This window comes from Schistosoma haematobium (genome assembly GCF_000699445.3).
Source record: "Schistosoma haematobium chromosome Unknown HiC_scaffold_530, whole genome shotgun sequence".
In the NCBI taxonomy this organism is placed as follows: Eukaryota; Metazoa; Platyhelminthes; class Trematoda; order Strigeidida; family Schistosomatidae; genus Schistosoma; species Schistosoma haematobium.
In genome coordinates, this window is record NW_026137142.1 from 14,237 (window position 1) to 27,700 (window position 13,464).

Genomic DNA, 13,464 nt, shown 5'->3' on the forward strand with positions numbered 1-13,464 from the left:
TTTTTAAGTATTGTGATAAATATGAGTAAAATAATAACATAGGAGATAATATAAGAGATAAAAGATAAGAGTATTCATTTGAATAAACAATAGTCTAAGATCGAAACTAGTAAGAATCAAAGATCCAATACACAAGGAGGAACAACAGAATTATGCTTATGAAATCAAATGTAGTGACTGTAATGCAACGTATGTAAGTGAAACATCAAAGCAACTAAATGTGAGGGTGAAGGAACACAAACCAAACTTAAAGCACATTCCTAAATCCTCAGATAATGTAAGAAAACTCGAAAACAAATCAACGATAGCATTACACTCAATAGAATCGGGTCATACAATTGATTTCAACGACACAAGAATTCTTCAGAAAGGTTTTAATTCTTACATAGGATAACTAACAGCCGAAGCCCTACATATATGGGCTAATCCAAACTGTATTAATCGAAAAGATGGAATAGAACTAGCTGTCCCATGGCAACTAATAATTATTAAGTGAATCTGAACTCCTTGTCCCATTCTATCTATATCGTATTAACTGATTAAAAGATATTACATTCAACGGTTCAAATCAGTTATCTTATCTGAATATGTTAAACAATTGACTGGAACATTAAAATAACACTAACATTCAGTTACAAATACATTCTTCCTCTTTGAATTCATTCCTTTATATTGTTTATTTATCTTCATTTTATGCATGCTGTGAAATTTTTGATTCATATCATTTATAAAAAATTATGTTTTCTTAAAATTCACCGACCAAAGACAATATATAGTGAATGAGATTTCTCCTACTCAATTACGTATACACACAATCTGTTATCTTAACATTTATCGTTTCACACCACATGTCTCTTACACAATAATGCAAATACCTACTTTAAACATTGTTAATGTTGATTGGATGACCTATTCAGTATACAGTGAACCGAAGGACCATGTATCTATTTACATACGATAATTTTGACGTGTGATTATATTTCCTTGAAAAAGTTTGGACCACATTGATAGGTGAAACGTTAGATTTACTTCAAATTCATTCGCTAAGATTTTACAAATACATTTTTCCTCTTTATTGAGATAGTTGATAAAGTTTGGTTAGGACACCTATAAAATCAAATGAAGAAAGTATCAAAGTAGAGGATATGTGTTCGTTTGAAATAGTTTTATGTTTTTACAAAAACGTCTGCGTTTACTAGTTCATTGTGATTAATTGGAGTGAAACTTGTCTTTAAAGTGAAGTGAGTATAATTGAATAATAAGACAGAATAGATTTTTGATAAAATTAAGGAAGATATTGAATTATAATGGACATTTAAAAATGATCATGAACTTCGTACGATAAAATAGCCCTTTTTTCAAAGTTAAGAACTATTGAATAAGATCGACAATTGTAGATAAATGAATCTCTTCAAGTTGGATCTTTAGATTTATGGATTTATGAAACATAGAAATACTTTGGAAAGGTAGAAATAAAGAGAGATTCCTTGTATGTTAAAAAGCTATTTTATTACCTACGTTAGCGTTTGTCAATGATCTTTCAGCCAGCAAATTTAATATCAGATACAGTAGCCTATTTAATATAATTGATGTGGATACTTTTATCGTGTATTAGAGGTTGGTTTGGACTGACTGAAATGTCTTCTGAACCATTCTGTGGCTGAAAATACACGTGATTTAATCATTCAACCTAGCACTTAATGATTTTGCAACCAAAACAAGGAAAAGTTGTTTAATTTTATCTCGTTTTTAATTAATTTTTAAATTAGTGTAGAATTACTTTGGAGTTCAACGTGTCAGACATATTATCTTTGTACATATCTCTTAAAGCTGTTATCGAGTTTGTTTAAGAAGGAACATAAAAGTTTTAAGCTTAATAACTGATTTTGGGAAACTGATTAACATTGATTAACACTTTTGATAGGTTTACGGCTGGAGAAATACTCTCATCATCAAATAGTTATATAACGTTACAACTTCATTTTATCCATGTATTTGTACCACTAAAATTTTAAAAAATTTGGTGATAAAATTGACTGGAATAATCATTATTTTACACATCCACTACATTGAGTTTATTGAGAGACTTTATAGTTCGACGATAAGTTTCTCTAAATAATTTCCTGTAGAATTGTTGAACACTGCTTTTCACTGAACAGCTGTTAATTCATCATCTGAGAATAATCTATGGTGTTTTTCCTCATGAACACATTGAAATCATGGATTTTTGATAAAGTTTTACTTGTGAATGAAACAAAACTTTTCTTGAGTACACTACTGATAGGTGCCTAAAGAACATTTAGTGTTTTTATGTTTAATATATGTGAATTATTTGGACGTCAGAGTCTTATTCATGTTTTCATAATTCGTTTTAGCTATTTTCTAAATAAATTTCATTGTTTTAATAAATACAGTTAACGGGTAGACAAATACATTTGATCATTATGCCTAATATTATATCATTCTTGAAAACTGAAGCACCTTTAATTTGTTAAAATAACAATTTGGCCAATTTTATATTTTCCATTGGACACTTTGGATATGTGAATTGCATAGCATAAAAAATTATATATTTTAAGATATCAACAATTCTATTAGCTACAAGAAACTTTTTAAAGAACATGTGTTTGATTACAAGTCAGCAGACCATTTAATAATGACTTGTGTGTATTACTGCAAAACATTATAACATCTCATACCTTTTACTTAAGTGAAATTACACCATTTCACTTACCTTTTTCACGATTAATAAACAAAATCTTACATTTTTAGCGATTGGTTTCAATGAATTCATCAATGCATTGCCAGGAAAATGTTTTGGATCTGATCTACAAATTTAATAAATACCAAATGTCATTATTGAAATAAATGAACGTTTAAGAAAATCCCATGGTTTGTCTACATTAAATCACCGATTGCTCAAGAACTAATAGATTCAACTCAATAGTTTACGATACTAAACATCACATTTACCGATGAATTTACAACGACTTAGTATTAATGTTGGACGAAAAAGTATTATTTCATTTTTTGATATACTGGTAGGTTTGATGAGAATATTTGTCATTCTTGAATTAGATGATTAGTTGTACCAGTTTGTTTTTTAATCTCTCCATATATCTTTTGATATGAAGATTAAGTCATTATTTTAACTTCATTTATTACTCAAATAAGTTACAGCTTAGTTGTTTCAACGGTTTAGTTGAAAATATTAGTATAAATAACTACAGCCCAACAAGGTTTTTGTATGGAAAAATGCTTAAATAATATGCTTCTTAGTTGGAATTATATAGTTGTGAAGGTATATGATTTTATAAACAAATTCAGGTAGAATGTACATAAAATGATATTGTATCGTATGAATCAACCAACGATATTCTCTCACTGAGAACAAGTATATTTATAATTCGGCCTTTTGAGTAGTTATAACTCAATTACCGTATTTTCACTACTTCTAGAGACCATGCATATACCTCTAAATCATGCCATTCACCCTCGGTTATGATACCATCTGTGGTAAATAAACAAGGAATCAGGAAAATAAAATTTAAATTAGATTATCTCCTTTATTTCGTTTTTTAACTGAATGTAATATGCAACACATATAATTTATTTATTTCTCTATAGCCATCCACTTTTATAGCTTGTTTGTGATAAAAATCTAAACAAAATAATAACGATATATTCAAATACTTAAGGTATAGAAAAACCATATACTGACTAGTTGAACTGTTAATCAAAGTAATCTTAAGCTTATTATCCAATATAAAATGCCAGAAAAATAAACTGTTCTCTTCATAATTACCAAGAGTTTATATAAGGACTACACTTTATATTTAAAGTGAATTTCGTTCCTAGAAATCCATAGAGACTAATAGATTATTTGAAAAAAAAACTAGATCTACAGTCATAAAGCGTGATAAACAAGCAAGATGATAGAATTTTCTTCGTGTGAATTACTGTCATGTACTAATCGATAAGTGTAACAAGTTTACCTTATGGTAAATTCACGAGATGGTTATTTGAAGTTATTAGAGATCAATGGTAATATTGTTGAGTGAATCCAGGTAACTATATGAACAATGTCTCATGAATCTTGTATAAAAATTAAGTTAATATGTTATATATATATTGTATTGAAGCATTTTAACAACGTGTATATTTATTGACTTTGTTTAACAGCATAAACGTTCTCAGTCAACGGCAGTTACCACATACAAGTCTCAAGATAATAGACAACCTATGAACACTGTTGGATTTCAATTTTTATCACATAAAAATTATTATCCTTTAATGATTGATTCTATAACGCATCAGTTGGATCTTATTGAAAAATGCAAGTTTATTACGATCATATTAAGATGAATTGACACTTCGTAATGTTTTTCAATAGATTTTACTGTAACAAACATTCTTTGAAATTTAACAAAACTAAAAGAATTCGCAACGAATAATTAACGGTATAGTAAATTTCAACAGTTGAAATCATGAGTCAATTGAGGCTAGAACACCATAAAAAGTCTGGAAGCACTGGACGGCCATTTCGTCCTAGTATGAGACTCCTCGACACTACGCATCCACGATCCCACTCCTCGCGAGATTCGAACCCAGGACCTATCAGTCTCGCGCGCGAGCGCTTAACCGTTAGACCACTGAGCTGTCCGGCATCTAACAGTCATAATGTCTAACTTCAACTAATCCACGAAATCGCGTCACCATATACGATTGTGTTCAGTGAACTGGGATCGTGGATGCGCAATGCTGACGAGTCTCTTACTAGGACGAAGCGACTGACCAGTTTTTGAGGTTTCCCATGATGGTCTAGCATCACTTGACTCATGATTTCAACTATTGGAATTTCTAAAACATCTACAAAACCCCTTCTGATTTAGTAAATGTTTATAAACGTGATAATCAGAAAAAATAATACACTAATTAGATATAAATCAAAGAAATGATTGAATTATCCATAATTTTAATGTTCTCTTTAATTTTAGAACATAATTAATATTGCTCTATTTAGTGTTTAACTAAAAACAAACAAACAAACTAAAACTGAGTAGATTTTAACAATTAATTAAATAGTCTTTGATCTTGTCTCCATGTAAATTAATATTTATCAATAATTCATTATTACAAATGAATTATTTCATCATTTTCTATTGTTACAGGAAGTTACATTTGAATTGATAAAATGAAAATTGTTAAAGCGGTTTTTAAAGGTTTATATATTCTTGTTTTGTTTATCAGTGTACAGTTTATAAAAAAATGAATTTCAACGAAGGGATCCCTTTTCAACGAATTTATTATCAAGCTGTACAATATATATATATATATATATATATATATATATATGAAAATTTTTTGTTAAGGTACTAATTCCATGAGGAAGTGTGAACACGAATAACCAAAGTGGCGTAGTAAGAAATTTATAATGCTAGGTTACGTAATACGAATAATAAAATTAGATTAAGTGAATATAATAAGATGATAATAATAATCAAAACGTTGTTGCATAGTTGAATTCATGAGTAAATTGAAGCTAGAACGCCATGGAAAACCTGGAAGCACTGGACGACCGTTTCGTTCTATTGTAGGACTTCTCAGCAGTGCACATCCACGATCCCGCTCGAGGGATTCGAATCTAGGACCAATCAGTCTGGCGTGCGAGCGCTTTTGCTACACTAATTAAAGTTCATTAAAGATCATCGAGGTGTAAAAATAAATAGTGATATGAGTAAATAAGAACTTTCGTTTAAATTTGATCGAATAATTTCACAGTATTTGGGTGCCGAGTTGATTTGAGACATTAAAGAGGAAGAATGTATTTGTAAAATTTGAATTAGAAGTAAATTCGACGTTTCGCCTGGCAATCTAACCCAAGCTTCCTCAAAAAATATAATCAAAAATCAAAATTATCGAATATAAATAGGTACATGATTCTTCGGCTTACTGTATACTGTACAGTATATGAGAATATATGAATAAAATAATGAGAATATAAGACATAAATAAAGGGAATGCAGTAATAATAATAATAACGATAAAATAATAATGATAATATTAATTAAGACCAAGGTAACAATAACGATAAGACGTACTTCTTTTGCATATATTTTGTATACACTTTATAAATTTAATCAGTTTGGTTTCGTTTGATGCAAAAATTCATGTCACTTATTACTTATAAGTAAATTGTTTATTAATAAAGTACATTAGTGTTTTGTTCAATTTGTTGAGAATAGTGATATTTACCAGCTAAAAATAATACTTTATAATACAATATAGCTAAAAGTAGGCATTTTACCCTATCAACGGTATTATGAATGGAAGATCATCTGTATTTTTAGCGATTGAGAGAAGCATGGAAACTGTGACACAAAAATTACATTAATAATGTATTTTAGGTATTTTTTCTCACTTGACATATCATATTGGTACTGAAATACGGTTTGTTGTGCTACTATAGATATAATTAAAACATGAGTCAAAATTGTGATCGAAGAGTTTTTTATCTTTAATAATTTAAAATATTTGAAATCTGTAGGGTGTAAAGATTTTCTTCATATATGCCTAACATTATAAGTAAATTAGAAACAAATATATTGCGAATTGAATATGCAAATGCCAAAACATTTCATTGACTTTAGTCTATTTCGTATTTCGAATGCATTTCACTTCTAATAGCTATTTCAAAAAAAATTTCTCCTAAACTTCATTGTTCGATATCACATCTTTGTTGATTCTTTTACGGGGAAATGATCGTATTAGCCAACTTTATAAAACTTTTCCAAAATTGAAATGAGTTTGGATGCTCAGTCACACTAACTGATCAATTAACACTAAATATTAAATAATAAAGACAACAATAACTATTTAGCGATAGTTTATTGTATATCAACCATATATTCTAAAAAATATTGATTTAGTATGTCTTGTTTAATAAATTCCAATAATCAAAATCGTGGATGTGCACTGCTGAGGAGTCCCGCAATGGAATGAAACGGCCGTCCAGTGCTTCCAGGTTTTCCATGGTAGTCTAGCTTCAACTGACTCATGATCTCAACCATTGAAATCAATTATTTGTTATATGATAAATAATTTAGATTTTAATATACTCAATGAAAAAATCAATTCAAATATTTCTTTAGTTATGATTAACGTTAATGAATGCTTATTGTTTTACTTATTTATTTACTATAAATTATCTAGTTGTTTCAGTTATTGAACAAATGACTGATGCTAGACAATCTTACTCAATAGCCATAAAAAATATATGTCAATCATTTAAAGAAAGTGTAGAAAAAGTTGAAAGTATAAAGTAAGTTACTTGGTTAAACGTAATTTTTATTATTTGTATCTAAAAGAAAAATATTCGTCACAGTAAAACAATTTTCCCTTAATTCTTTAGGTAATATTTTATGAATTTTGAAAAATAGAAAAAGAATCCAAAAAAATCGCTGATGATTTTGACTGAGATGATGACAAAATGTTTGAAATAACTTCTTGATATGTTCAAACTGTTTAGTATAATGGATAAATTGCAATTTTTAGGACTGTACTACGTTCAATAAATAACTTGAATAAAATGATCAGGAGGCTCACGAAAAGCTTAGATTTATTTATAAAAATAACATATCAAAGTTAACAGCTTCTTTAAGTGAAATACCCATTTCGCTGAGAGCCATGAAAATATTATGGGTGATTTAAGATCAGGTTGACAGTCAATCTCCTGTGATAAAGTATATAATATGTTCAGTTTCAAGTTCTTTCTCATCAAGGATTCCTTGAGTAATCGCTGAAGAATTGGATTTAAGAAAATTTGGGAGACAATAAATCTTCTGAAGACATTTACTTCCAAGGATCTACGTGAGTGTTTGAAGCAAAATAGAAACTTTGACAGGACAAGTGTTCGTCATGAATAAAAATTATTCTGAAGAGTATTAGAATAATGAACCTTAGATCTTGTAAAATGGAGCCATTTTCGATATTAATTTGTATGTGTTTGTATAGTGGTGATTTACGTGAATATTGTTGTAGACTGTTATATCTGAGGTTGAGTTGATTTTATTTAAACTATGTTCAAGTAGATGAGCCTCTTTTGAGTGACCAATAAACTGTAGAGAAAAAGAATCTTACTTTGTCAATTGAACAAGCTTATTTGGACTAAAAATTATTATTAACTGCAAGAAACGTTCAGCTATTCATTTCGGGATTTTGGTATTGCATAGAAAATATAAGTTCGCAGGATTTATGCTAAAGAATATGAGCAGTTTATTCAATTAAACTATTCAACTTGTTTACTTTATCTAATATACATAAATTCGAGCATAATGATCTGTTAGAATATATATCCTTATTTTGGCTGAATTTCTAAACCAAAAGTTAGCTTTACAATAGAGAGTATAAAGCGTTTTAGTATTTATTATTCAGTGTCAATTCATATAAATTGAATGCTGTGAATATTTTAATATTTTGGTAGCTAAATGGTAACAAATGAGATAATATAATATCAACTAAGTATTCAATTATAGAATACTTTTGGGTTTGTATTTCGTTGTGTTTGCTTAATCAGATTGTTACTGACATTATTCCTATAATTTAGTATGTTATATTAAAAACATCAAACCAATTAGTGACGTTTGTAAACATAGATCACGTATTAAAATAACTGAGATAACCTGAATAGTTTAATGTGTACGCTCAATGCATATTTTGAATAATATGATTTACACACTTATATTCTAAGACGTTTTGTGTGAAATGCTGGGGTGATAATGAAATATATAATATAAAGAAAGTGAGTACAGAAAGATTCATAGGTTGTTACAGCCTATGTAGTGTTAAAACTCGACTAAGGATTACGATGGTGAGTTTCATTTAATTTCTAGAAATCAAGGAATTTTACCCTTTGACATATGTTAAAAAAATCATTCACATCATGAATCTAGCCTGGTACTCCATGATGCGTTTTTATTTTTAGGGTTAGTGTTATTTGTTTCTTTCCTTAATTGATCTGGTCAACAGCTTCTGGTTAATTACCGTTTTCTTATGATATCCATAGAAAAGTAAACATGTGAACAGATTATCCGAAATATTTACTGTACAAATACATCATATTTCTTCAGTAGAGAGATATCTCTTGATTATTTTATTGGGCAGATTATCATGTAGACATATGAACTAGACAGGGATATTTCAGCAGATCTGATTCTTTATATTCTGTTACTCATTCAAACTTTTTGCTTTGAAGCTCACATGAATAAACTGGCTTAACTGTTATCAATTTCTTAGTTAAGAGATTAAATACATTTACTCTGTAGAATGTCAACAGACAATTTTATATATTTGGAGGACAGCAGAGCTTCTCAAAATAAGATTTTATTTCTAAAAGAGTGTAAATCATGACACTTATCATAGTCTTTCTGAAATTGTAGAAAAGGATTCGAACAATTAATTTTTAAAAAATTTTCACAGGAAACAGTTTAAAACGATTTTTTATCCGTCGACATTCATTCTTGTTGAAGTACGATAATTAAAACAATTGTAATTACTCAGTTAATTGTAATGTGGATTTCTGAAGTAGTTTGAAAATATAAAAGTTTACTTAAAAATAGTGATTTATCAGACGATTTATGGTGTTTTGTCTTATTGAATGATCATGTATTGCATGGAAAAGTTTACAAAAGTATTCATCAAATAAACTTTATCATTACATTTAATAAATAACTTCGAACAAGATAAAGTACCTATTTACAATAAAACGACTACTCTGTGATCAAAGCATTTGATTCACAACTGTTTAGTTCAAGTTTGGAAACTTACATCTCATATGTTTGTGTTGTGGGAGCCGGTAGCTCTGTTATTCTTTATGTAATAAAATGATGTGCTGATTAACTTTTAAGTGGTTTTTCAGTTTTACTAAAGGAAAATGGAAAAAATTGGGCAAGTTTAACGTAATATACCTTGTGATGATAAATTGTTCAAATTTATTTTTTACATTTACTGTTACACATGCTTTCTGATAGTTAGGAGTAAACTTTCTATTATTTCATATCAAAACAATGTTATAAACACATGTTTTCACTGTTAAAAAATGTAAATGGTTAGCGTTTTTTAGCGAGTTAGTTTTCTACGGGATGGGGTCGCTAACCCAATGTCCAACCCTCCTCCTTTACCAGTGCTTGGAACCGACAGTAACTTTGAAAGAGCTACAGGCGGAGTAAGATGAGTAGATGACAATCCCATCAAGTTTATTACTTTTTATATGACAAAAAATTATTTGCACTGATGCTCTGTAGTATTGAAATTAACTGCCTACAAGCTAACTGATATGGACGTCAAATTTACTGTACTCAAAGGTTTATTTATTTTCCGTTTTTCTAAATCAACAGGAAAGACAGTGACACTAATAATAACAATGAAATTCTTTATAATTTTTGGCATGTATTTATTGAGAAGTTTCAAAATGAAGCTGAGGTAAGTTGTAGTTTCATAAAAAATAACATTTTTAAGGGAATTATTAGTCAATGAATTATTAAGTGGACAGAATTGAACACTAAAAGTATGAAGGTGTGAACACTTTGTGTTCAGGATAGGTGTGTTAAATCAAAATACAATATAATCATCATTTATCTTGAATATTTGAGCGTTTCTGAGGATGATGGGGTTTTGATTATGTAAGTCAATAGAGGTATTATTTAGAGGATTTTTAGATCTTAAGCATGAGAGACAGTACCTTCAAACCATTAGAGATGAATATAGTGGTTGACATTATTAAGTTCAGTTCAGTCACAATATTGTTTACCTGTCATCTAATGTCCTGAATGAGTTGTGGAATCGCTCATGACTTAATTTATTCCACTGGTTACAGTTACTTTTTCATAGCTTCATAAAATCCATGTCAAATCCGAACACCAATGAACACGGGGATATAATATAACTATAATGTTTTGTAAAGGTTCCCAATAATTCTTCCGCTAGCTGTAAATGGATTGTGTTGTGATTACTCTAAAAATAATAAGCAATCATATTACTAGTTTACTTCTTAATTACATGTTTAGAGTTAATTAGAAATAATGGTTATTACAACATTCCTGATTTTCAACATTCCAAACTTGTTAAGGATTTTTGGATCAAATAAATATTGCTATTTGTTGATTCTTGGTTTTACTCCTAACTTCAAGAAAACTATCCGAAACCAACCTTTTTCACTTCAACATGTCTTAGAAAGGGTCTCAAGGATAGTATAATTCACAATTAAATCAATTCATCAAACACTAATGCTTTTAAAAAATTACTGTGTGACAGAACACTGGCGAGTAACTGTTTAATTGGCAATACAGAACAAACCCTATCAAATACAGATTCGTACTAGAACCTCATGGATTCATACCACTTGAGAGATGCATTTAATAAATCCATTGTCTTTTGTTAGATTATCTTAGCCGGACATACAATTATAATATATTATTTGATATATTCATTTGTTTGCTAGGTAACATAAAACAATATAGCCACTTATTTTTCACTGGATAAAAAGTATGCCAAGTAAGAAAGAAAGGGTGAGGCCAAGATTAAAATTGACTGCATTATCGATTCTTTAGAGAGATATAAGTTATTTATAAAGTTTTCGACCAAATTGCTTAACCTGATATATTGTTATTTCAGCTTCATGAAAATGTAATTCAGGAGACTAAAGCAAAAGTTGTGACTCCATTACAGTGTATTGTGAAGCATAGAAGACAACAGATTTCTCGTTTGAAAGCTTTTCGTACATCAACAGATTACACACTTAAGGAATGTGCTGAAAAGGTTAATGAGGTGAGCTTTAAAATTTATTTACAAATGAATAAATAGGTCTTATAAACAATACTAATAAGTATAGGTTGACAATCAACAGAAATCATATGTGAATCAAAAACTCTATCGTTGATATCAATATGAATGATAATTAATATATGAAAGAAATTATATATCATGAAATTAAATTTTTTTTAGTTTAATATACATCAGAGATATGAATATAATGGCGAAGATGATAGTGTTTGGATATATTGTGTTATATAGGATGGAGGTCATGAAACTTTCATGTAACAATCCTCATACAACATGATTAGATCATGTTAAGTTAAATTCACACTTTAAATGACGAAGTGTGTTTCTGTAAAGCACTTTAAAGTTAATAATTATCATTATTTTTGCCTGAACAAGTCGGTATAAATGCTGATTGTATGTTACATGGTGACCTATTTTATTAATGTAACATAATGAGTAGGTTTTATAGATTTTCAACGCAGTCTCTTTTATGCACAACACAGTAGACAAAATTCAGTGAAAGTGAACGGCTAATATTTTTTCTCTGGTAGTTAGTTAATTGTTCTGAAATCGCTGTTTGCAAAGAAATATCACTTGCAAGTAGACTGTAGGAAACATTGTGATAATAAGGGCATAAACATTAATTACTTTTGAAGATGCCGACTAAAGAGAGCTTTTTAAATTCTAACTGACTTGTAACTATGGTCTTCTGAAAACTGGTTGAGTGTCATTTAGGATTTGTAGTTCCTAGATTTATAGCCGCATTAGACCATGGTTAAAAACTGCTATAAATTCTTAAGTCTTAGTAAAGCAGTTTATCAATGTTTAGTCAAAAAAGTCTGTCTACAAAATTATGTTGGCAAAAGCCTACTACTTAGTGGAGTGGTGGATTAATAGTCCCCTTTCAACCATAATGTCATCAGATCAAACCGATCTTCACCGACTTTATTTCTTATGCCCTGACAGTATCATCAGTCTTCAAATAAACAATGTCGATCACTGGTAAGTACACAAAACTCTACTTAAGGAATGTTAATCTATAAATATTAACTTACGTCAATTACTTTTGTTAGATGAAATAAATTGTATTTTATTTTGGGTAATTCTAGTTACAAAGTAATTACGCAGAGATGTATAGAATCCACCGTGAGATACTACAAACTAAAGCTATAAAAGACTTGCTCAATGCTCATAATTCTTATGTTCTTCAACTACATATGACAAATGCCATGAAAGCTTATTATCACAAATTTGTATTACCACAACTAATGCAGGTTAGTTAAAGATCAGTGATTCCTATACCTCAGTTCATTGTTTATTGAATGTCAATTCGAATGAATTTTGTGATTTTTCACGTAACGTTTTGGGAGATTTCAAAATTATTAATAAATATTGTAAATGTAATCATTTTCCATATGGTTTGCTATTGAAAAATTCAGATAATATAACAATTAAAAATTCATCTGGTATTGTTTACTTGAATATTCCCATTGATGTTTAGGACTGCAAATGGTCAGTTTCTTATTTCCATATGTGCATACTGTGGGCATCGCATCGATATTGCCTTGATTCACAAGCATTATAGGCATGATGGATAGTGGCTAGCAGTAAAATCCAGGACGCGCGTTTCGTCCTATTTGGAACTCA

General features: G+C 29.3%; 1 protein-coding gene across 1 annotated transcript; it reads left to right on the forward strand.

The window, feature by feature from the left end:
- Nucleotides 1–7,166: 7,166 nt before the first annotated feature.
- Nucleotides 7,167–13,100, forward strand: MS3_00011003 (uncharacterized protein; the record flags this gene model as incomplete). Its single annotated transcript, XM_051219410.1, has 4 exons — nt 7,167–7,321; nt 10,395–10,479; nt 11,671–11,823; nt 12,927–13,100. The coding sequence occupies 4 exons, from the start codon at nt 7,167–7,169 to the stop codon at nt 13,098–13,100; spliced, it is 567 nt and encodes a 188-aa protein (XP_051063923.1).
- Between the last annotated feature and the right edge of the window lie 364 nt (nt 13,101–13,464).